Source organism: Drosophila ananassae (assembly GCF_017639315.1).
Source record: "Drosophila ananassae strain 14024-0371.13 chromosome 4 unlocalized genomic scaffold, ASM1763931v2 tig00000061, whole genome shotgun sequence".
Taxonomy (NCBI): Eukaryota; Metazoa; Arthropoda; class Insecta; order Diptera; family Drosophilidae; genus Drosophila; species Drosophila ananassae.
In genome coordinates this window covers 1,382,903-1,409,255 of record NW_025319038.1, presented here as the reverse complement: position 1 = coordinate 1,409,255, position 26,353 = coordinate 1,382,903, and the positions used below count along the sequence as shown (strand labels likewise).

At 38.0% G+C, this 26,353-nt stretch overlaps 1 protein-coding gene across 26 annotated transcripts in view; it reads left to right on the top strand.

Annotated features, from left to right (window-relative positions):
• The window catches only part of LOC6504358, a 159,454-nt gene that overhangs the window by 103,810 nt on the left and 29,291 nt on the right, over positions 1–26,353 (top strand). For 16 of the 26 annotated variants that reach the window (XM_044717760.1, XM_014903941.3, XM_001967062.4 and 13 more), the window contains one exon: positions 20,842–21,066. The exons of 9 other annotated variants lie outside the window; for them this stretch is intronic. In XM_044717760.1, the coding sequence (XP_044573695.1) occupies positions 20,842–21,066 (225 nt within the window). Of the gene's footprint in view, positions 1–8,221; positions 8,377–20,841; positions 21,067–26,353 lie in introns of those variants that run through there. One more of the 26 variants, XM_032455808.2, reaches the window with a different exon arrangement.

Sequence of the window (26,353 nt, the reverse complement as noted above, 5' to 3'; positions counted from 1 at the left end):
ATTCAATCTTATTTATGTTGCTAGTGGAGATAGCCCTTGGGATGACGCAATATTTGATATATCACTTATATCTGGCCAATTTTGTTAACCCAAAATAAGTGCATCTACCAATTTCGTGCAGCCACCTATGAAGCTTGGTTTTACGTTCACATACATTTTTAGAGGATTTTTATATATTTTTATTCTGATTCCCATATTGCCTTTCCGTATTTTTTTGCAAACTAATCTCTCAGTTTTAAAGCTATCGAGTTGAATCTTTGCACACATCCTTGTTTTCCTTGCAGGTAGTCGGAACGGCCGGGACCGGTCGACTATATCCTATAGCTGCCATATAACTGATTGATCAGAAGTGCTATAACTTTGGTGTTTTTAAGCTAGAATGATGGGACTTTCTACGAATTCCATTTTGGGTCTAATCCGATCTGCCAAATTTCATAAGGATCGGCCGACTATATACGATCCGATATATATGTAATAATATGACTACTTAACTGCAAGGGTATATAAAATTCGGGTCCGCCTGAAGTTACCTTTCTTTCTTGTTTTATTCTGACTCCCTTATTGACTTGCAAAATTTTTGAACGCTCGCCATGACAATCATATCCAGTTTTAGTCAAAATTTTGCAACGTCCCCTTTCACCCTCATAATTAAAATCTTGCAAATGTCTAAATTATAAATAAAAAACAAAATTTAGCCATATCGAAAATATTATGTAATATTAGTTTTTAAATAAAAATTTTTATATTTAATCGTACCAAATAGTTTTAGAAAAGTTTACAAGTTTTGCAGAAATTAGGGAGAAATAAAGAGAAATTTAAAATTTGCATTAAATTGGAGCTATCATTGGGAACATTGGAGTTTATTTTTTCATCTGATTAAATTTCCTAATCACTTATTCTAATTTTCTTGAATACGAGTTGATTACTAACTAACTTAACAAACTAACTAATAAAGTATAAACAAAAAATGTTTTCCTTTTTATACCTTTTCAGAGGGTATTATAATTTTAGTCAAAAGTGTGCAACTCAGTAAAGGACCCTATAAACTGTATATATTTTTTATCAGGATCACCTCGTAAGCCGATACTAACATATCCGTCTATCAGTCCGTCTGCCTATATAAAACGTTGTTAATCAAAAAATTCATAACTTCATAATCAAGGAAGATATACATATTTATTGAGTGTAATAATAATTAAGTAATAATTAAGAGTAACTCTATATTATTCTAATATACAATAAAATTCGATTTTATTACATCTTGGGATAATTCAGGGGAAAATAAATGCGACAATTATCATTTCACGAAAAGGAAATCATCACGAAATCATTATCACGAAAAGGATCATGATCCTCAAAATTTAACCAAAAAAAGTAACCAAAGGGGTCAGAAGGACCTGGTTAACCTGTTTGGAACAGCAAATAGGATCTTTTCCAGTAAAAATTATAAGTCAACTTGACCAAGAATGATTCTATAAAGGAGCATGACCCCAGCACAAGTAGGTAGGTCTAATAATTTTAGCCGACAACGATATGGTGAAAGGAGACCATCTGAGTCAAAGTTGAGTCCCAGTTCTCCTCTGGCTTTATTAACTGTTACACAAATATGTTCATTAAACGAGAGCTTGTGATCGAAAAGAACTCCAAGATCATTCATTAAGGAAACACGATCTAAAAAGTGATTCCCAAGTGAGTACGAGATGACATGGAGCAAGCTACGATTAAAGGTCATAACCTTGCACTTTGAGCAGTTTAGTGAGAGAAGATTATTAGAGCACCACAAGAATACTTTATCAAGGTCAAATTGCAGATGTCTATGAAGGAAGTGGTCAGAGAAAGAAAAGCAGAGCTTGACATCATCTGCATACATAAGTGTAGAAGCATAGCTCACGACACTAGGTAAGTCGTTAACAAAGAGGACTGCCTTGCGGAACACCAGATGTTTCTTTTATAACATGAGATGTGATGTTCTTGATCAAAACCCGCTGCGTACGATTCGATAGATATGAAGTCATCCACTGTATGATATTAGGAGGAAAGATAAAGTTTTCGGAGAAGGAGACGATGATTAACAGAATTTAAAGCTTTGCTAAAATCGGTGTAAACTACATCGGTTTGCATTCGTTTTAGATAACCCTTGTAGACGATCAAAGTGAATTCTAGCAGATTGGTTGTTGTAGAACGATATTTGACAAAACCTTGCTGGGTGGAGGAAATTATGCTTTTGCAATGATGTTGCAGTTGCAATGTAACCAATTTCTCCAGCCGCTTGGGAATAGCAGAAAGTTTAGCAATACCGCGGTAGTTATCTATAAGTATTTTAGAACCTTTCTTATGAAGTGGAATAATAGAAGATTCATTCCATCTCTTAGGAAGGCATGAAAGGTCCAGAGATAAATTGAATAGGATGGTAAGAGGGTAGCATAGTATATCGGAGCAGTGCCTGAGAATACAGCTCGGGACATTATCAGGACCAGCAGAAAATGAGATATCAAAGGTTGAAAGAGCATTAGAAACATCGAGATGATTAAGTTTAGACCAGTAAATATTGTTTAAATACGGAATTTTATAAGGGTATGTAGAATTTAAATTATAAGAATCGGACGAATAAGTTGATTGAAAAAATGAAGCAAAGAGATTAGTAATACCTTGTTATGAAGAATCAGAAATATTTTTATAAGTTAGGGAAGGAGGAAAAAGATGGATTTACGTTTCATATTGATAAACGAATAGAAGGAGCTCGGATCATTTCGGAAGTTTGCCTTAAAATTCACGATGTAACGCTTATAAAGTTGATTATTAAAAATATTAAACTGGTTGCGAATGTAAAGAAAGTTTGTCTGATGAAACAAAGATCCAGACTTAAGAAACATTTTGTAAGCTCTAGTTTTCCTATTTTAAAGGCGAGAAACGTGTTTATTAAACCAAGGCGATTTTGTTGATTTTGTTGAAATTTGTCCAATTCGTTGTGGATTACATCATAAAGTGAATCAGTAGCAGCATAAATAGAGTTAAAAGATGAATGTTATTCCCAGTGAATTCCAGCTAAATGATTGCGAAGAGCATTGTAATCCGTTATTCGAAATCATTTAGTACGATACCAAGTCTAATAGTTAGCATGAATATTAGGGACATCAATTAACACCGAAACCAATAGTGTAGGATGGTGTACGTCCTCAGGAAGCGGTAGTGGTGAAGACCGATTTACAGTCACAGAGGGTATCATATTAGAGAAAATAAGGTCTAGAGATTTGCTAAATGTGTTAAGGATGGGGTTAATTTGGAAAAGAGCAATTTCAATTAATTCATCAATAAAGTCATTATGACAACTGGCATGCAAGGAATTGTCATCTTCACACGGGTTCCAGGAGATTTAGGGAAGGTTGAAATCACCCAAAATTAGGACAAAATCAGAGTCATTGACTTGATGATAAACCGAACTTAATAGCCTCGAGGTGGTGAAAATATACTGTATACTCAACCGATGGAGGTATATAGGAGCAGGTCATGAAAATATGAGACGAACCAACAGCTATTTTTACAGCGATAAACTCGATTCCAAACTGATTCGGTAAAGAGATTAGTTCAGCTGAGTAATAGCAATGAGGACACCGCCTCTGAAAGATCGCCTATCCATTCGAAACACAGTGAACTTTGGAACAAAAATTTCATAATCAGAGACGGAGGAATTAAGCCAGGTTTCAGTAAGTGCAATAGCATAAATATCCAAAAGAAGCACTCTTAGTAAAAAGTTGGCTCAATTGACCTAAAATACTTCGAAGTTTTGATAGAAACAAGAAAATACATTATTGATCAGTTTTTTGGAGCTGAATCGGCATAGTTGGGATTTGGAGGTCCTTTGGCTAAAAATTCATGAATAATACTATAATACTGTGCCCAGGCCAGGCTGACGGATCAAGTGCTTTTTCGAAGCTACTCCTATGTTTAAAATTAAACTTAAAGACCGCTAATTCATTAGGAGCTACCTTAAAATGGTTTAAGAGGTGACTTCTGTCATCATCCGCAGTAGCATCCGGCATAAGCGGGATACAAATATTCCAAGACAATAGATTGGCTGACTTGGTGAATGGATCACTTCCACAGGAACAACAGTAGGCGATGAAGTATTAGGCATTAAAAATGTATCCGAATGAATCGCATGAGAAGCAGGAATGCCCAATAGATTGACCGCCACCTGGTTGTTGTTCGGAATTTTTCGCATTGGAGATTCACTTGAGACAACGAAATTGGGTTTCAAGTGTAAGAAAGGGTTGCTTCCTTAAGGCGTTGCTTTGAAGCTGGTGATTTCTTTTCTCGCACAAGCTGTTTGATTTGCTGATTAGATTTTTAGTATTTGTTTCGGTCTACTTTCTTCCCTTGAGGAGTAGAAATTTTAGCTGCCGCAACAAGTATTTCTTCTAGGGCGCTCGTAGTGTAGTCGATGTCCGATTCCATGTTAAACTCCGGGGCGAGTTCTATTTGGCACTCACGTACTTTTTGTTTTTAAGCCTGTTTCTTTTTGGCGATGTCAGGCTGAGGGGGTTTCGGTTATTTCTGGGCTTTGAAGAAGCGTTAAAAGCACAGGCAAGTGGTCGGATGATAAGTCCGAGACCGCTTTGACACTTATTAAATTGCAAGGTATTTTTTTTGTCACCGCTATATCAATAAGGTCTGGGAGCTTGCGTGGGTGGCCAGTATGTGGGACTTCCAGGAGAAACATAGTCCAGTTTATTTCTCACATTTATAATTGCATTGTACAATCGCCTTCCTCTGGGAGTCACTAGACGTGATCCCCAGTGCTTGCGTTTGGTGTTGTAGTCTCCTGCGGCTATAAAACGATCCCCAAGTGAATTGTAGAAGTCCATAAATTTTCCTTCTGAGATTGAGAAACGAGGAGGGCAGAAACGGCAGCGATTGAAAGGCTTCCGTTTCTTGACTGAATTTGTATCAATGTGGCCTACAAGAAGTTTGTTTCAAACCTTTTGTGAAAATGTTCTTTTAAACGTTCTCTGTTTAGAACTCCAGTTCCACCGTGGGCTTTCCCATCTGGATGAGCGGTAGATTGTATAGCCTCTTATTTGAAAGTTGTATTTGTTTGCAAGATGCGTTCCCACCAGTAGCATAACGTCAATATGGTTATCGATCAAGAATCGTGGCAATTCTAGTTTATGCCGTGAGACACCATTGGCGTTCCACATTGATATTCGTAGAGTCTGCAGAGATTATTAAGACTGTTGTGCTACGAGCAGCTGTATTACCATATTCTGCTTTTGAACAAGTGTTTGCATTGTCGTTTTTATGAATGACATAAACTCCATCATACTTTGTTTGAGGGTAAGCATCGAGTTTCCGTTTTGCTATGTGGCTATTCTGGGGCCTGTTGAGCGCTTTGTGAGTTAGGCTGATTTGGATTTTCCATTCCATCGGCATCGGCATAGGAGAAGCCGTTGGTAGTGTTTAGGGGACCGAATGAGGACGTCGCAGCTTTGGCGAAGAAGATGTCTGGCGTAGTTTTTGATGCAATGTACACATTCTGTTGATTTTGGTTGCGCGTTGCGGGCGCTTGACGCATGCGACTCTTCAACTCCTTGAACACCATACATCCACTATAGTTTGCCGTACGATTGCCTCCGCAGTTTCCACATTTCTTCGCGGTACTGCCCTTCTTTGTAGGGCACTAAGTGGAGTTGTTGGTGTCCCCGCAGACTACACAGACAGCCCGAAGTGTGCATTGCACTGCGTTTATGTGGTTCTTCAAATGTGATTCTCCGATGCAAAAGATATTGCAGCTTGTAGATTGGGTGGACTTCGTTCTTCTTCAGCGACCTGCTTTCTGGCTCGAGGTCGACCTTGAAGACGGATTGTGGCATTTTATCTTTATTTACAATGTTAATAACGTTCTTGGCGGCAAAGCCCTTTTCTTTAACGGCAGTTTTTATTTCCGCGGCGGTAACATCGGGTTCGATTCCCTTTACTATCACTTGTATGCCCTTGCTGCTTTTCAGCTGGTACGTGTAATAGTTTATCCGATCATTGTCCGAATATTTGGACACGATACGAAAATGCTCTTCAGTCTTGGTTTGCACCTTTGTTTCGTGGATGCTCCCTTTGATAGGCGGGACAACATGAAAGTTGCAATTCGATTGACCAGGGCACTCGAGTTTTTCTCCCTGATATAGATTGAAGGGGGCTTGGGTTTTTTTGCGATGTCTGGCGCTGATTGGTTTTCGTCAACCTCCGCCAGTAGGGCAAATCTGTTACTAATGGTTAATTTTTGTTTTAATGCCTGCCGGATTACTCTGCGGGTTAAGCTTGCGCTTAAATTGGATGTAGCGATCTAATCCAATGAACTATATAGCTCAAATATACACCGAAAATGATACAGTATATTTTAGCTTGTCGCGAAAAGAGGAAGCTTGTATCCAAAATGAAAAATATAGGCAATCTGATGAGAGCAATCGCAAAAACGCGTCCGTATAGCCCTTGAGATGACGCAACTTTTGATATATCGCTTATATGTGGCAAAATTCGTGACCTCAAGATATAGTCCTATAAGTGGAGCACCCAATTTTGTGCAGCCACCTGTGAAGCTTGGTGTTACATACAGATACATATGTACATAAACAGTAGGGTTATTTTTATATTCTATATATTATATTATATGTTTTTTTTTTTTTAAATTTGAAGATCTATATAGTAACATATCAACAAAATTTCTTTAAGTGTATTTCAATAAATTTTGTAAACCGAAGCTGAAGCCTTTTGTCTTTAAATTCCTAATCCCGCTGCAAATAGCCTCATTCCAATTTCTGTAAAAACATAAACATTTAATTATTCCAATTCGGCTGAAAACAGCCTCATTTGAGAGTTCCAATTTCTAAGAGTCACTTCAGATTGAAAACCAAAACAATATTTTGGTAAACAGAATCCCGACTCAAATCTTTCTCACTCTTTTTCCATGAAATAAAACTAGACAGCTCAAACCGTTCTTAATTGCGCACCCACTTCATAGGAAATTTCACATTTTTCTTGTCACCTCGATTATTTGAGACCCAAAGCCTTCCACGTCACCTGACACCTCAATTAATAGTCAATCGAACTATTTTGGAAAAGATATTTAAATATGTTTGCATACAACAAACAACTGATATCAAATCAAAAACTTCTTGACGAGGTAAAACACCGGTGACGAACCTGCATGCGAAACCCAAAATATCTCATATCAATTTTGGTGACGAAAAAATGCTACTTCACCTATGTAGCATTATACCTTTGTATTATACCTACACCTATGTAAAAGTTGCAAAAAAATATATTTTCTTTCTTAGCACGTGTCCCATTTTTATACCCTTGCAGAGGGTATTATAATTTTGGTCAAAAGTGTGCAACGCAGTGAAGGAGACCTCTCCGACCCTATAAAGTATATATATTCTTGATCAGGATCACCTCCTGAGTCGATATGAGGATGTCCGTCTGTCCGTCTGTCCGTCGGTCCGTCTGTCCGTCTGTCTGTTTCTACGCAAACTAGTCTCTCAGTTTTAAAGCTATCAAGTTGAAACTTTGCACACACCCTTCTTTCCTTTGCAGGCAGTATATAAGTCGGAACGGCCGGGATCGGTCGACTATATCCTATAGCTGCCATATAACTGATTGATCGGAAATGCCATAACTTTGGTGTTTTTTAAGTTAGAGGGTTGGGAGTTTCTACACATGTTATATTTAATAATATCTTATGTACAAAATTTCGTAAGGATCGGCCGAGTATATCCTATAGCTGTCATAGAACGATCGAAATTGGCATAACTTTGGTGTTTTTTAAGTTAGAAAGATGGGATTTGGTACAGATTCTATTTTGGAAAAAACAATCTGATTTGTCGAATTTCATAAGGATCGGCCAACTATATCCTATAGCTGCCATATAACTGATTGATCGGAAATGCTATAACTTCGTTGTTTTTCAAGTTAGAAGGATGGGAGTTTCAAAGGATTCCTCTTTTGGCAAAATAATTTTGCCAAGTTTCATAAGGATCGGCCAACTATATACGATCCGCTATATATCTAATAATATAAGATGCGTGGCGCCACCTAGCGGACTGCGACTCAACTGCAAGGGTATACAAACTTCGGCTCCGCCCGAAGTTAGCTTTCCTTTCTTGTTTTTATTCTTTTTCTTCCACGTGCGGAATAAAAATATTTTTTTTCTGCAATTTTGTACTGATAGGTCTGTTTGGGGTCGTATTTGATGGTCTCCACTGTACTGCAGACCTCTCGTCATCGCAGGCTATCACCTTAACGCTGCGCTGGAATCACCACACGTCTTTGCTGACAGGAAGGGGCCTGGTTCCCGGGAAAAATAGTTGAATAGTTGTCAGCATCCCCTATTTTATGCAGAGTAATAACATAAGATTGAATTCACATGACGGGAAAGATGGAAGTTTTCAGAGATAGATTACAGAGATGATGAAAAGGTAATTATAGAGCCTCGTAGCGTCGGCCTTGGCGAAACAACGGGTTTAACCCTTGGAATCAGTGATTCTATCAGTGCCAGAATGTCAGAAGATCGAACGCATCAGAAGTATTAATTAAATAATTAAATTAAAAATTAATTTGTGAAAGTCAGCCTTACGGAATCAGCGACTTTTATTTGCCATGACACATAATCGCCAAAAGTGATTGTTCAGTTACCGAGCATTTTCGGGAGCTATACTTAATGTTTAAAATCTATGTTAAAATCTAGGCGTTAATAAAAACAAGCTCTGGGAAATTTCTATGTATGAATACAAGTTATTTTTCACAATTTGATTTTGTTTATATAAATACAAATTTAATATGTGACCAAATTTGATATGAGACATAAATATAAACGAAAGTGACTTCTTGAATTCAATAAATTATTGCCCGCCAAACTTTCCGACGTCTGCTTGCCCCGATATACTCCCCCGTTGGAAGATGAGCTATCAACAGCATCTTGAAGGGGCATCATGCACAATTTGTTGACTGCCCGCTTTGTAGCTCCGGACGCTGTCCTCAGCAGCGCCACCCGACACACTCCGTCATCTCCGACGACCATTTCCGTCACCCTCGCCAGAGGCCACATCATTGGAGGCCAGTTTTCGTCCTTCACTAGCACGATGTCATTTACAGCTATGCCTTGACCTGGGATGCGCCATTTAGATCGTTGCTGCAACAGGGTTAATTAATCTTCCTTCCATTTGGACCAGAAACACTGCTGAAGAAAGACGACGCCTGGCATCTAGCCGGTTTGAGTTTTGAGTTGAGTTTTGTTGAGTTTTGTCTGGTCTGGCTCACTGAAACTAGAAGGAGGCCCTCCGGTAGCAATAATGTACACCAGTGTCTGCAAATCGTCGGCCTTTAGTACAGCCGAGTCCACGACCCTGTAAAAATGATACTTGGCGGTCTTCGCAGCAGCTTCCCACCAGCCGTCAAAGTGGGGGGGAGGCAATGATTCCCTATTGCCTGCAGAGTTCTAAAGCTGGCTTCTCGATTACTATCGTAGCAGGCCAGTCCTCCTGAAGCTTTAGAAGATATGGCGGCCCCTGACACCAAAAACTGGATCCAATCAACTCAGGAGGAAGGGCCCCACGAGAAAGGATTTGGTCTGAATTTTGCGACGTAGGCACATAACGCCACTCCATGGAATGATTCAGATTTTGGACGGTTGATACGCGGTTGGCGACGAAACGTTAAACCTGGCTGGCTCATTTCGAATCCAGGATAACACAACTAGTCAGTTACTAGTCAGTCGCACCAACAAAAATACTTCCCTTTGTAAGCGCCTAGACTGAAAATCTCTGCCATCATCCTCGCCAAAAATTCAGCTCCAGCCAGCTCTAACTTCGGCACAGTTAATGTCTTAAGAGGCCATACATGAGACTTCGGACATAGGAGTCAGCTGTCAGCCCCTGGTGACCTGAAAAATTTCAGTGAAAACTACGTAGGCACACGGTCCGTAGGCTCCAATGCTGGCCTCACAGAAGCCATGAATCTCCACGAGAGCTCCAGAAGTAGGCGCCAGCCTAGAAAATCTTGCACTTTCTGATGAGATTGAAGCTCTGGCAGATCTCCTGCCACTTGTTGTAGAAAACCTGAGGCAAGCGATCATCCCATTAAAGCTGCTCCTGGAACATCTTCTACAGTATTTTCACCTTTGGTAACGACTGGATCAACTTGGTCAAGCGGATTGTACGACCGCGATATTGAATATAAGACCGAACGTCGGGACGGCTTCGTCGTGGATTGAAGACCAGCCAATACGCTAGGTATATTGCAGCAACACTTACGCAGCTTAAATTCACCCTCCTCCTTGGTGCTGCCACCAGAAATAAGATCATCGACGTAAAAATAGATAGGACGCCGGCTTTGTTCCATATGTAACAGTGTCCAATTTATATGTTTGCAGCTGCTCCAGAGGGGAATCTCGCCACAAAATGCACTGCAAATAGCCGGAAGAAGCCGGAAGAAGCCATACACACACAACGATACATCTTACAAATGTCTTCAGTCAGCGCTACCGGATGCGAACGAAACCTAAGCAGGAAAAGGCTTAGGTTGGATGACCGGCCAGCCATTAAGATGTCATTCAAAGAATAACCTGAGATGGTAACAGCGGAACCGTCAAACACCACTCTAAGTTTCGTCGTAGGCTAAGATACTCCTTTATAAAGGCCGAATACTGAGCGCGCTGTTCGGGCTGATGCGACAGTTTCCTCTCCAACGACTGGAAACGACGTAGAGCCTGTTAGTACGAGTCACCCATTAAACCGGAGTTGTGTTTAATTGGCAACCTGACTTCACAAGCGCCTTCACAAGCGGATCGGTACATGTTTCCACTTCCCAGACCTGTTGAAGAAGTTGATCGAGCCGCTCATCTAAAGGGCCTTTTGGACAGATTAATCCCGACCAATCAGCTGACATGAGGACCATACCATTGCCAGGGCATCCGCCTCCACAAACAACCCAATCAAGCCTAGTTTTTTGGATTGAGGGCAAACCAGGAGACAGATGAATTTTTCCCACACAAAGCAGCTCGTAAAATAATGCAGCTCCAATCAGAAAATCAACTCGCTGCGGCTGGTGGAAATGAGGGTCTGCTAGCTTTATATTGGTGGGAATTTTCCAAGAGCTGACGTCCAATGCAAAATTGGGCTGAAGGTCAATGATGTTGGAGGCTACGATCGCCGTTACTTGCGCCGAAGAGTTAGAACATTGGGATTGCAAGCTGACTTGCACAGAACACCAGAGCGGTTCCTGACCAAGATATTGGCAGTGGCTAGCAGCACCACATCACCAAAACGATTGGCGACAAGAGAATTGACGGGAGCGGACGCTGACCGAGAAGCAGCGTCGCTAGATGTAGAAACCTCGGGAGAGAGGTGTTGGCCTTGAGCTGACACGAATTTACACCAAAATGCAGCAAACTATGATGCCTGCGTCCACACGTACGGCAGCTTGACAAATTGCAATGCCCAGATCCAAGGCACTTACGGCATAAATCCAGTCGCCTAACTTCGCCAAAATGATCCTCAGGCAACAAGCTTAAAAACTTTGGGCAGGAGTTTATTATGTGAGAATGGCCATCACAAATCATGCATGCGGAAGAGTTTGTAATCAAAAATGCAGAGTTAGGTTTGGTGCATACGATGTCGTCGGCAAATCCATGGTCTCCAAAGTCCGGCATCTCTGAGGAATCCAAGGAATCCGAGTCAGATTGCATTTCCTTACACTTAGACTGCGTGGCATCATCAACCTTCTGCGACAGCACTTGGATTATGATGCAGCTAGCAATCTGCTTCGTTGTGCCCAAGCTTGCAAGGGCTCGCAAATGCGAACCTCTCCTATAAATAGCGTCTCCTTCCGACAAATTCGGCTTCTAGGTGTCGCTTTACGTTACGGGGAGTGCTCAATGTCCTTAAGAATTCCTTACATGGTTGATTGAGCCTAAAGACATGTCAAACAATCCGAAGAAAAATCATGATGAATTGAAAAAGATAGAGATGGGGAATTTTTCAAAAAACCGAGTTCTTGATTATTAATTTCACCGAGAATTATTCGGGTTTTTTATTTTATATCAGTTGCATATTTTTGTATAAATAGATCGTAAATCTTAAAACTTTATTTGCAATATTACCTTCTTTCCGAATAGATTTAGTAACTATATTGTTGGCACCTAGTGCCAAGACTAACCTATATTCCTACCTAGTAATTTGATCTAATCAATGTTCATCAGCATGTCGCAATAAGCAATAATTAGACCCAGAACTTTTGTCATCGAACCTACTCCTATTCCGAGTACCTACCTACTCCTACTCCGAGTGGCTCCTATGTAAAACGGACCACAAGTAGCCTTCGGTATCTTATCTACTTCGAGTATTGCTCCCGTGAAACGGACCACAAGTAGATTGCGCGTTACTCAACCTACTTAAAGTGTTGCTACCGTGAACTGACCACAAGAAGGATCGGCCGATACGGAATCAGCCTGATCACAGCAAGCGCCTGGTCAACCCGATCAGTCCCTTGGAGAATCCAGGTACATTTAGTCAGAACTTTTATACGTTCTTTGACTACGTCTCCGGGACCTACCACTATTCCCGCGAGTTAAATTTCGACGTAAGCATTTCCGATCGTTCAGTTACATGGCAGCCATCACACCCCGCAATAAGTTCCCGGCCTAACAAGGAACAACACTTTTTTTTCAAAAAAAATTTTTTTTTTCATCAATATAGTTTCGATCTACGGCTGTACACTCAGTCCAGCGCTTCTCCAACCTTTCTATGCCATTTTTGTAGAAAGGTGAACTTTTACCCTCAAAATAGGTCTCAGTATCGACAATCACCTCCTCATTTGATCGACATCTCTTGCCTTGGAGGTGCTTTTTGACATCTGAAAAAAGCCAGTTGTCACTGGGGGCCATATCTGGAGAATAGGGTGGATGCAGCAGACGTTCAAACCTCAATTCACTCAATTTCACCATTGTTGCCATAGACTTGTGGCACGGTGCATTATCCTGATGAAACAGGGGTTTCTTCTTTGCCATATGTGGACGTTTTTCCTTGATAACGCGCTCCAGTCGATCCAGCAGTTTTATATAATATTCGCTGTTTATTGTTTTACCTTTTTCCAGGTAGTCTATAAATAAAATCCCATGTGCATCCCAAAATACAGAAGCCATAACCTTACCCGCCGATATTTGTGTTTTGGGACGCTTCGGACTGCTTTCACCGGCTACCACCCACTCAGAAGACTAACGAGTGGATTCTGGAGCATAGTGGTGTATCCAGGTTTCATCCATGGTTACGCAACGGCGAAAAAAATCGGTCCTATTGCGCTTCAACATGCTTAAACACGTCTCGGAAGCATCGATGCGTTGTTGCTTTTGGTCCGGTGTTAGCAATCGCGGCACCCATTTTGAGCAGAGCTCTCTCATATCCAAATGTTCATGTAATATCGTAAACACACTGCCTTCCGATATCTTTGAGGCATCAGCTATCTCCATTAATTTTAATTTGCGATCGGCCAATACCATTTTTCGGATTTTCGCCACATTTTCTGGCGTAACTGCTATTTTTGGGCGACCACTGCGTTCCGCGTCTTCGGTGTCCACACGACCACGTTGAAAATCATTGTACCAATCTTTGATGGTTGATTTTCCCGGAGAAGAATCTGGGTAATGTTTATCAAGCCAAGTTTTTGCTTCTACTGTATTTTTTCCAATCAAAAAACAGTGCTTAATCAGGACACGAAACTCCTTTTTTTCCATATCGTGAAAAAACCCAAAGGTTATATCACTTAAAAATTTGTTACTTAAAAGCACGTGGTCACAGAGTTGTAGAATTTGTACTCAGAGCGTTTATGATAATCGACACTTTCGATAAAAAATATCTATATTTTGTAAAGTCACTTATATCCAATTTATTTATTTAATCTTGAAGGAGCAGCAAAGGTGCAGCTCCAACGCTTCTATTGGATCTCATTTTACATTATTCTTTTAATTCTAAGTAAGGCTAAGTCTCATCGCTGCGCTGCCCACAGACGGCGGCAGCAAGACGGCTATGTATATGCTTATATATATGTATGCTATGCTCTCGTAAGCGGAAGCGCGAGGTATATGCACATGAGGTCCGTTCGTGTTTCAATTCTGCCGGCGCTTGCACTTTTTATACATAGCGATCGGTTCATGTTTAGACCATTTAAGTTTCGTTTACACTGCAACAAAGTGTTACAGTGTTTACCCTTTAGGTACTCTTGGTACAGTGGCTATTCAATATGTGTGCAAACTACATCTCCCTCCTTTTGGAAAATAACGTAATAATATGAAGTTATTTTAATAATAATAATAATTTTGATTCAATAAATTTTTTTTTTGTTTTTTTTTAAATTATATATTAGCAAAAATAAGAAAATGAAATTACGAAAAATATTTGTATCTATGCATGGCCATACTAAATACAATTATGAAATAAACATTTTTAATCTATCCTTATGAACTGTTTGCTTTTTATTTTTATTATTTGATATTATAATGTTATCTCTGTTACCTATTTCTGTTACTTTATATGGACCAGTATATTTGGGATCTAACTTATGACCTGTTTCGTTTTTTAGTAAAACTTTATCCCCCACTGATATATCTATATTTTTTTACTTTCTGTTCATATAGTTTTTTATTTCTATACTTATTTTCTTCTAACATAATTCTAGCTCTTTTATATGCTACTTCGAGTCTATATTTATTCTCTTTAGCATAGTCATCTAAATTATATATTGTTTCTATGTTATCTATACTATTGAAATCTTTTATTAAATTATTTGTTTTGCCAAATACTAACTCATATGGACAATAATTATGTGCCATTGAGGGGGTCGTGTTGAAACAAAAGACAAAATATTGAATCAATAAGTCCCAATCAGTTTTATCAACCGATATATAAGATCGTATGTATTCATTAAAAGTTCTATGACTTCTTTCGATTGACCCAACTGTCTGGTGGTGGTGGGCGGTAGATGTTATGTTTTTGATGTTCAAATATTTGCAAAAGTCATTTATAATAGAATTCTTGTATTCTGTTCCCATGTCCGTAATGAACGTCTTCATTGGACCGAACTTCAGAATAAATGATTCAAAAATTGCTTTAGCGACAGTATTTGCGTTTTTATTTGCAACTGGTATGGCAACTATATATTTTGTTAAGTCACAAATTAACGTGACTACATATTCATTGCCATTTTCTGATTTTGGTAATGGACCAATAGTGTCCACTATCACTCTGGCGAAAACATTTATAGGTGTATCAGTTATTGTTAATGGGGTCTTTGTATGCGATATAATTTTCGCTTGCTGACATTTTTGACATTTTCTTACGTACTCAGTTATATCTTTGGACATACTTTTCCAGTAATAGTGTCTTTTTACTTTTTGATATTCCAGAAGTGCCAGTGCCAAAGTTTTTGATATGCCAGTATGACCTCCCTGAATTGGATCATCATGAAACGTAGACAAAATTGCTTTTTTTTCTTTTAAATTTGTTATTTGGGTCACCGGGTTAAGTAGCGCTACTCTTAATGTTTTCAATATTTTATTGCCCATTAATTTAAAATTATCTATTGATGTTCAAAGATATTTTTCCACGGTGCCACTTTGAGTTGGCTGATTTTATGTATACCGGCTTGCATTTCAAGCCTTTAGAAAAATTGACCTAAGTCAATAACTCCATTAGTATTTAAATCGCTAACATCATATCTTGCATTAATTTTTCTGCCTTGTTTAAATAAACATAACGTATCTTTTATATGCAAGGTCACTACTTTACGTACTTCATCATTTTTTATGACGTCGTATACGTTGGGCTTAGAAGCTTTACTTAAATATTGCATAGGCAATTCTTGTTCTTGATTTTCCGCGCGGAATTTTTGTCTACTTTGATATCTAATAGTGACTTTCATTATATGTCTTGTAATATTCTGTAGCTCTTTAATGGTTATTCTTGATAACGCATCAGCTACATGATTATCTTTACCCTTTAAATATTCGACTGTAATCATATTCATCTAATTCGAGCCTCATACGTGTCCGTTTGGAACTTGGGTTGATCATTGAGAATAGATATATTAGAGGTCTGTGGTCTGTTCTAATTATAAAATATTTTCCATAAATATATGGTCGAAAATGTAATATTGCCCAATGAATTGCAGCTAGTTCCTGCTCAGTAGTACACTTGTTACTTTCTCCTTTTGTAAATGCTCTTGATGCGTATGCAAAGGGGAGTTGGAGACCTTTATGGTTTTGAGTTAAAACCGCTCCACACGCTTGCTTACTTGCATCTGTGATTATACAGAATTTTTTAGTAAAATCTGGGTATTGTAGCAAAGTAGGTTCCATAAGTTTGGTTTTTAAATATTGGAATGCATTCTGACATTTATCAGACCATTGAAAAGGGACATTCTTTTTACATAATTTTGTTATGTGCCTTGAACAGTCGGCGAAGTTTTTTATAAAGCGTCTATAATAGTTACAAAATGCTACGAAACGACTAGTGCTGTCTGCGTCGTGCGGTACTGGGTAGTTCATAATGACATCATATTTCTTCTCGTTCGGATATATTCCTTTATCAGTGCATTTATGACCTAAAAAAGTCACTTCATGCATAAACAAGAAAGGAAAACTAACTTCGGGCGGAGCCGAAGTTGATATACCCTTGCAGTTCAGTCGCAGTCCGCTAGGTGGCGCCACGCATCTTATATTATTAGATATATAGCGGATCGTATATAGTCGGCCGATCCATATGAGATTTGGCAGATCGGATTGTTTTTCCTAAAATAGAATCTGTACCAAATCCCATCTTTCTAACTTAAAAAACACCAAAGTTATGCCAATTTCGATCGTTCTATGACAGCTATAGGATATAGTCGGCCGATCCTTATGAAATTTTGTACATAAGATATTTTGGTCAAACATGTGTGGAAAGTCCCAATCCTCTAACTTAAAAAACACCAAAGTTATGGCATTTCCGATCAATCAGTTATATGGCAGCTATAGGATATAGTCGACCGATCCCGGCCGTTCCGACTTATATACTGCCTGCAAAGGAAAGAAGGATGTGTGGAAAGTTTCAACTCGATAGCTTTAAAACTGAGAGACTAGTTTGCGTAGAAACAGACAGACGGACAGACGGACATGCTCATATCAACTCAGGAGGTGATCCTGATCAAGAATATATATACTTTATAGGGTCACACTTTTGACAAAAATTATAATACCCTCTGCAAGGGTATAAAAATGAACATATGTAACTTCAGGTTATATTTCCTACATTTCTCAAAAACATCTGTCAAGGCATGAAAAGTATTTTGCTCGACCTAGTTGGTCCAAGATATCATCGATTCTAGGTAGTGGAAATTTATCAGATAGTAATTTTTTATTTATCTGGCAATAGCCATTTCTTTTCTTCTGACCCGGGGTATGGTTTCTTAGGAACAAGTAACAATGGGCTATTATATTCGGATACGGATGGTTTAACAATCCCTTCGGAGATCAACTTTCCTACTTGCTTTTGTATTTAATTTACCTGACTATAATTTTTTATGTATACAGGCTCATCATCCTTTAATCTCAGTTTTTGCTTATAGAAGTTGTTTGTAGTTATTGGTTCGGTTTCCAATCCGAATACGTTGCTATATTGGGTGCATAAGCTAGAAAGCTGCGACTTAAATTGTGGAGGGAAGTTTTTTGAAAGTTGGGATAATACATATTTTTCTCTATTTTCTAGATTGGTTTTGACTACGTCATAGTTCGAAAGTGATTCCATCATTGGGAATTGGGAATTATATATTTAGTCGTTTGTATTTCAATGGAAACCAGACCTTTGGATTTGATTATTTCTTGGCTTATTCCTTTTATGTCTATAATATAATTATCTTGGATGTCGTAAAAGATATCAGAAGTTTTTTTTTTTAAATGGATATGTCTGCACCTGTGTCTATTAAAAAGATAAGTTCTTTTCCAGTAGATACATGAATAAATGAAACAAATATATTTTGACTGAGATTAATAGTGTGAACTCTTGCGTCTTTTACTGCTGAACATTTAAAGGGTCTTGGGGGTTTTCCGATGTATTTTGGACAATTTTGAAATTGCTTTGGTTATCACCATTGTGGCCTCTGTTCGAGTTTCCGCCTCTATAGTTTCCTCAATATTGTCCTCGTTCTCTATTGTTATTTTGGTAATTATTATTATAAATATTATTGTTGTAGTTATTGTCGTTGTAGTTATTGTGATTACCACGAAAACTACCTCTATAATTTTCACGTCCGCGATTTGAGCTGCGCTGTGGATAATTCTTGTAATATAGGACAGTGTTTGATTGTCCCGTTGCTTCTGTGCAACTATTTACAAATTTTGATAGGGCATCGTTCATAGTATTGAAGGTATCAGCTTGCATAATAAGTTTTACCTTATCGATTGTACAATTTTTAGTCATTGCTTTGACTGCATGCTGGGTGGAATAACTTCTGGCTAACTCTAGAGGTAGGTCATCTGTTATATATGCACCTTCTAAAGCTTTCGTCATATGCTCAACCTCTTGTGTGTACTGGTTGGCAGTTTTATTGCGCTGTTGTAGGTTCATCAGTTTTGCTGACAATACTTCTACAGTTTCGCCTTTGACGTTGCCTTTTAATCTGGAAATCACCTCACAAATTGTTGTTTCATTTCCGATTCGATTTCTGGCTACACATTTAAGCTTTGTTCTTATGATAGAAATTGCTAATTGTTCGTGCTCACCTTTTATAGATTCTATTATTTGTAATGCATCAATAAAACTTATTAAATTTTTAGCTTTACCATCGAAAACTGGTATAAGCTTGGATGCTGTATTAATAAATTCAATATTTGATTGTGCCATTGTATTATTGTTGCTTACGTTATCCTCTATTATGCTTGAACTATCATCAGAATCTGTAGAATTATCTAGATCTAGCATTAGTACAGCTGGAACAGTAAGATTATTTGAATCTTCCTCTTCTATTTTCAGTTTCAAATCTGTAAGTTTCTTTGGTTGTATTTGGTCAATGTCAGCTTGTTCTGTTGATTCCGGCTCATCACCAGTTTCAACTGTTAGAGAAGTGTTAAGTATGGTCGGTACTGATATATATAAATTGAATTTTTGCTTAATTGTTATTAAATTAGATCGTCGTCTGATCAAAAATTTTGATACTGGGAGCAATGATCTTGATTTAATTTTTCTATCTGGCCATGTATTCTGGCCATGTATCTATCTGCTTCATTAAAGCATTTTACTAGTATTTCCACATGTTTTTTAATGTTCTTTTGAATTGGACTGTTTTGAGTAAGTGATTTATACGATTTGTCAAAATCGATTTTTATTTTATTCAATTCGTTATATAACTCATTCCATTGTATTTTTGTATATGGTGAATTATTTTCGGACTACTACCATAACAAGGGCGTTTTCTTCTATTACTGATCTTACCTGAACACCTGGGATGGTGCTTAATACGATCGCTTTTTGTGTTTTTGAGCAATGTATCAATGGAGAAGTTTCGAATCGGGCCGGGAACTAATTTAGCGATGCTATATAGGATTGACCGAACCTTATGAAATTTTGCAGATCGGATAAGGTTGCCCAAAATAGAGTTGGCAGCAAGGTTTCTACATTTATCTAGCTTAAAAAAAAAGTTATGGCAATTCCGATCATTCAGTTCTATGACAGCAATAGGATATTTTCGGCCGATCCTTATGAAATTTGGCAGATAATTGAATATTTTGGCAAAATACAACATCTGTGGAAAGTTTCAACCTTCTAACTTAAAAAACATCAAAGGCCTTGCCGATCAATTAGTTATATGGCAGCTTAGGATATAGTCGACCGATCCCGGCCGTTCCGACTTATACACTGCCTGCAAAAAAAAGAAGGATGTGTGCAAAGTTTCAACTCGATAGCTTTAAAACTAAGAGTTTAGCTTGCGTAGAAACAGATAGACTGACAAACGGACCTGCTTATATCGACTCAGGAGGTGATCCTGATCAAGAATATATATACTTTATAGGGACCATCACTGTACATCTTTGCACACCTCTGACCAAAATTAGAATACCCTTTGCAAGGGTATAAAAAGAACTTATATAAAAATAAGAAGCAATTAAAGTTACCCTTCCCCTAATACAAGCTTAAACTCCTCAACACAAAATATTTAATTTAATTTACATATGTATGTGTTTATATGTGTATATATATATACATGCGTATAGATTGTTAAGCTTCACAGCTGTGCACAGGCGAGTACGATGTATCAAAATTTGCAGTTTTTATTTGCAGCAGCTTCTATTATTATATACATAACGGATCGTATATAGATAGATATATATATATATAGAGTATAAAGATCGTTACACTCGTTAAAACTCACAAACCAGCCGTGGACCTTACTGCTAGACTATCTATGAGTCCTTGTCGCGTCAAAAATCTTATCAACTTTACTTGTGACTTTGAAGCCCGCACCTTCCAACGCCATAGAAACACTTTTGTTTCTATAAGATGTCCTTTTTTACTGTATCCTTGATTGAACTTCAAATATTTTGCATGTTAACCTTTACCGTGTAAAAAAAATGATTAAAGTTTAAATTTCTGCTACTTTGTTTAAAAAACTCCTTCGAATTTTTTAAATACTGGTTTAAACTTTAAAGTATCTGAAAGGGTACAACAAAATCAAATAATATTATGCATTTCTTTAGTATAGTTTTTGTTTATATTATAATTTTTGGCTGAAAATATATTAATAAATTAGTTCTATCGTTTATATATTTAGAAAAACAAATTTTAGGAGATGAAAAAGACACATTAAAGGAAAATTCAATCTCGTCAACGGAACTAACCCAGCTGGAAAAAATACCGCTTAAGCTTATAATGAATCCAAGCGGAAAAGTTCGAGACTATGATTCGCTTAAAGAATTAATAAACATCGAAACCGGTCTGTTATCGCCTGATAATTGTGCTGAACTAATAACTGCATTGCAACTGCACCAGGGAAGAGGTAAACAAGTCGTAATGATGATATTATTTTCATTTCTATACCCTTGCAGAGGGTATTACAATTTTTTTCAATTGTGTGCATTGCGGTAAGGAAGATATCTCAGACACTAGAAATTATATATATTCTTGATTCGGATCATCTCTATAAATCCATGTCCGTTTGTTTACCCTTATTTTTCTAAATACACTTATATCTCAGTTTAAAAGCTTCTTTCTTTTGCACGCACTATGTAAGTTGGAATGGTTAGGTATATCCTGTAGCTGCCATTGAACTGTAAGCTGGAAAATGATGCAACTTTAGTGTTTTTGAAGACAGACGGTTGTTTGTTTGTACCAAAACTAGTTTCTCAGTTTTAAAACTTATTGCTTCAAGCTTTGCATTAATCATTTTCTCTACATGCAGTATTTAAGTCTGAACCGGGATCGGTCGAGTATATTCCATATCTGTCAAATAACTGATTTATTGGAAATGGCATAACTTTGGTTTTTTTAAACATTAAATGATTATTGGGTAAACTTATCCGTTGAATCTAATTTTATAGGGATCTGCCGTCTATATCCTATAGCTGCCATATATCTGACCTATCGGAAGTGACAAATTTTTGATATTTTTGAAGATGCTTGAGACACATTTTTGATATTTTTTAAGATGCTTGAGACTTCATACAATCAATCACCTTATGTCCAGGTTAGTTTTATGTCAGCTTTTTTTTCAGTTTTGATGTAAGCCGAGATATCGATCTCAGAAGTTTCAGATATTTCGATGGTAGGACTACTGTAAGGGTTTGGGTATGGCAGTTACTAATACTGAAGATTATTCGCCATGGGCATATCATTATCAGCGGATTTTTTAGGATTTGCAGACTCATTTAGCAGCTGAATCAAGCGCACAGAAGTTGAAGACAGTCCGCACAGAGTGGGTCATTGATTTTGCGAAAGCAGCTAATCTACTTTATAAATCCACTCTTAGCCTATCTCATGAACGACCTCATTTCGTCCTGAACAGAACGACAACCGTTACAACAGAAGTGGAGACCAGGGAAACGGCATCTCGGCACACTTAGCGTGTACAACGTTTTCACAGAGCCCTCAATGGATGGTTGGATGAGATAATAAAATTGTCTTATTACAGACAAGCTTGAATTCCATATTAGTATACAAAAAATAAATCTTTTTATTATTACTATTTTTTTTCATATTAAAGTACCACTGGGCAGAGCTTAAAGAGAGAGATTAGTGAGAGTTAGTAAAAAGCGTATAAAAGAGAGATCTCTATTGAACGAAAATAGAAGCAACTCAAAAAAGATTAAGAAACAGAGCTTTGCTTGAAAGAAAATTAATAAATTAATTAATTGCGTCATGGCCGTAATGAGTTTACCCTTGGGTTCAGTTGCGCCACGGATCAAGCATCCCTCTCGAAAGGCGGTCCTAAAAATCAACACTCTCAGATTCCCAAAAGGACTGGTCCGGGTCGCTCCAATGGTCCACCTGCTCTTTCATGCATGGCGCGTCACCTCCTTTCACCACTCCTTTCCGCACATCTCGGACTTAGACTTTCGCTTTCCCCTATCCCTCGCACTAGCCTCTCCCTGCCACCTATCTTGGCGAGTGGGGAGATTCAATCTCCTTACAGAATCTCACAATCCCCGCACATCACCACCAGACTTTAGATAGCATTAAAAGGAGTCATAGAAGCTTGAATTGAATTCATTCGTTCATACATTTCGAATAAACTGAACGTAAAATAGAATATGATAAAAACATAAATGACATAAAAATATTATTATGGTATTAGGTAAAAACGTAAAAAAAGGAGAATTAGTTATCCTAAGAAACGACACAGCACAAAACCTAGAAAATAAATATTTGGAACCAATACTATAAATAATATACAAAAAAATACAGGGAAATATAAAACACTTATAGTCCTATACTATACCTTAACTATACGTTAATATTCTGTACTAGTCCTTAACTATACTTACAAAGTGATATAGTGGTATGCGGTGTTTGTGCCTGGTAGCCTTACAAAGGCACGAAGGGCTTATTACCTTTTATGTTCGAACATGCTTATACTCTCGCACTTGACTTTAATGCCTTAGAACTAAAGCTAAACACTTCCAGCTTTCTACGGCAAACTCTTTCACTTGGTTGTCGGACTGTCATCCATCCATCCAAAGGCATCCTTTCCCTCACCATTCTTTCTAAACACGGTCGCACTGCTCGTTCAAGGACCTTTACTTTCCATGGCGTCTCTACTTTTTTCTGCTCCTTCTAAGCGCGGTCGCGCTGCCCCATTTACCGTTCATCTTGCTCCACGGCCCGGACTTCAATTTCAATCAAAACTTACCCTTTCACAATACTAAACAAATACAATTGACAACCCAATGGGACCGTTTCGATTTGGGTTGATTTAAAATAAAAACGATGCACAAAACGCACACCATTCACGCGGAATTTTTTTTGATGCCATCAACCAATGTAAAAACACAAATATCTTATTTAAATAATATTGTTCATTAAACATTTAGTACTTCAATAACATTTTTATAGACCATAAATTGGTAAACTTAAATAATATACTTTGAATTGTTTATGAATGAACTTTTTTGTAACTGAAAAGTCCAACACAAAAATTTTTTTAAGTCCCAAGCGAGATGACATTTTTCCGAGTCCAGTTCGAGAAAAATCTGCCACCAGTCTTGGAGTGGGGAAGTTTTTTTTTAAATGTTTGCATTTTTACATTTCGTTAATTTGTATGCCGCAATCAGCTATTCACATTTCAATTTCTTTGAAGTGTAAATTTACAAGGATAGGGCATCTTAATCAAAATAGTATTGCAGAGTTTTCGGAAAAGGCGGGTACTATCTATATGGGAGACACACCGGCTTAGAATAGCTTACGGCTCATGGAACATAGAGTTTAAGATATCGATAAAGTGTTGAGAAAACAGATGGAAGCTGTTTGAGGGGGAATAATAGCGATCGAGAGAGGAAAAAAAAGAGAGTCGCAACGCGGGCTGTAATATATAATTTATATAAAGTAAATTTAATAAAATATAAAGAGAAAAACTAACAATACGACTACGACCAGTCATTTGTCTTTATTCTGCAATAACCACCCGAATGCTATCCTGACAAACCACACCAATCTCACACCATGAGGAAGCCGATGCAGTTCGGCTTTCACATTAATCATGGGCATCGCACAGCTAGTAAAATATGCTATAGTCGATGAAATCACACCAATTTACGTCAAAAAATCGAGAAGGCCTACTCAAACGTTTAATCATCGACAAGCCCAGCGAAAAAGAATACGTTAGTGCAGAAAATCTAACAATGCGAAATAGACAAACGACAATCGGAAACTATGCTATGATCAACAAAGTATAAGTGATACTGTTTCCTCTCATCCTGAATTCAATTCATTGTCCGAAAACTCACATAATGCGGATCCATTCGTTAAACTGTTAAAAATCCTTCGAAACCGTTACAAGATTAGTTTTACAGAACTTTCAACTTTCAAAAAGTCGGTCATTATTTGATGAAGCTTCCCGAACCACAATGGTAGCCCAGATGAACTCATTGAATCGCAATACGCATTGTGTAGTCACTTTAAATAGATTTGGTGGTGGAAAAATCTTTTAAGCACAGAAACTAGTCGCAAAGATTACAATTAACGAATTCGTTTGTGCAGACAAATTATTATCGCAATATATTCTTCTGGGCAAAGATATATTGTGCGGCTACGGAAATAAACTTATAATAGAAGATAGCCAGTTTTCGTCAGACCACCCTCGATTTACATCAATCAACCCTCAAAGCCAAACAAATCACAAAAATTTTAAACGAGAACTCCCTGCTTTGCCCTTGAAACGAATACGCTTTAAAATTGTTCTCTATCAAAAATGGAGATCTCTTAAGTACAATGTTACATGCAAAGTTAAGCCGTATCGTTGAACTTTTGCACTTCGATCCGCAGCTTCCCGTATTATCTCAAAGCTCCTCGAAAATGACTTATTATTTGCCGTATGCCTCTGATATAGTTATAATTTCAAAAAAAAGAAATGGAGAATATCGTCTTTGCGTTGATTAGCGGCTTTTAAATATTATCACCGTTAAATTACCGTTTCCTATGCCAAGCTTTGAGAAACAGTTTGCTATATGTAGATCTTCTAGAAAGTACAGGGCATTTGTCCCGCCCGAAGGACACTATGAATACAACCGGATGGCTTTTGGAGTCGTCAATGAATAATAGCACGATTGCGATATAAGCCACCGTACCGGAAGCCAAACGTTGACGTCCTGCGTTGTGCCCCTATTACAGCCGTTAACCATCGAAGAATTTTTCTGTCTGGTCAAGCAGCCGCCGGAAAGTTTGGCCGGAAATAATTTATTGAATTTGTTTATATTTTCTTTATCTTTGCCTCTATTTACGTCGCCCGCTCTCGCACATTCGATCGGCCACCTGTATCTGGCGTTATGCGCTACTGTTGTCTTGCTCTCTCGCGGTATCTCTCGGTCGTTCCGCAGCATCAAGCTCCCGCGTCTATTTTTCTAATTCGGTCGTCAACCGTACGCAGTCACATACATATGTCATATGTTCTATTAAAAAAAGGTTTGTAATTGAAAGCCATCGCCTGTATCGAAAAGTCGCCAACTAAATAGCGTTTCACGTGCAATTATATCTAGCACATCAAGAATGCAGTTCGAATAAGGAACATATGATCTGCATCAGGGCGCGGACCATCGTTTCTCTCTGTGGGGGACTCTGAGACGCTCTCTCGTACCGGTTCCCACATCCCTCCTTTGTTTACCAGCTAGAGTTGGCTCTTCTCTGAATCCGCTGGTGTCGATGCTTGATCCAGTGAGTCCATTTTTGTACTTGCAGCTGGAATTTTTTTTAAATGGCCAGCATCCCTTTTAAATGTGGAAATGCATCCCTCTAAAATGTTCAATCGTTGACTTTCTCTTTAGAGTCGTGAATCTCACCCAATATGTCTTGAACGTTTGAAATTTTTTTTCCTAATCATTCGATTAAATATGAGTTCCGAAGTAGAGGTTCCAGTTTTTTTTTAGTCTCTTCATTATTCATCGGTTCACATTCCCGACTTCACCATTCGCCTGAGGCCAATATGGTGGGGTCCTTATTAAAGGGATCCCATTTTTACTCCAATATTTTTCGAACATTGAACTTATATATTGTCTTTCGTTATCCGTTCGTAGATATCTCGTGAAACCCAATCGACAAAATATTTCTTTCATGGCCCCGATAATCGCTTCCGATGA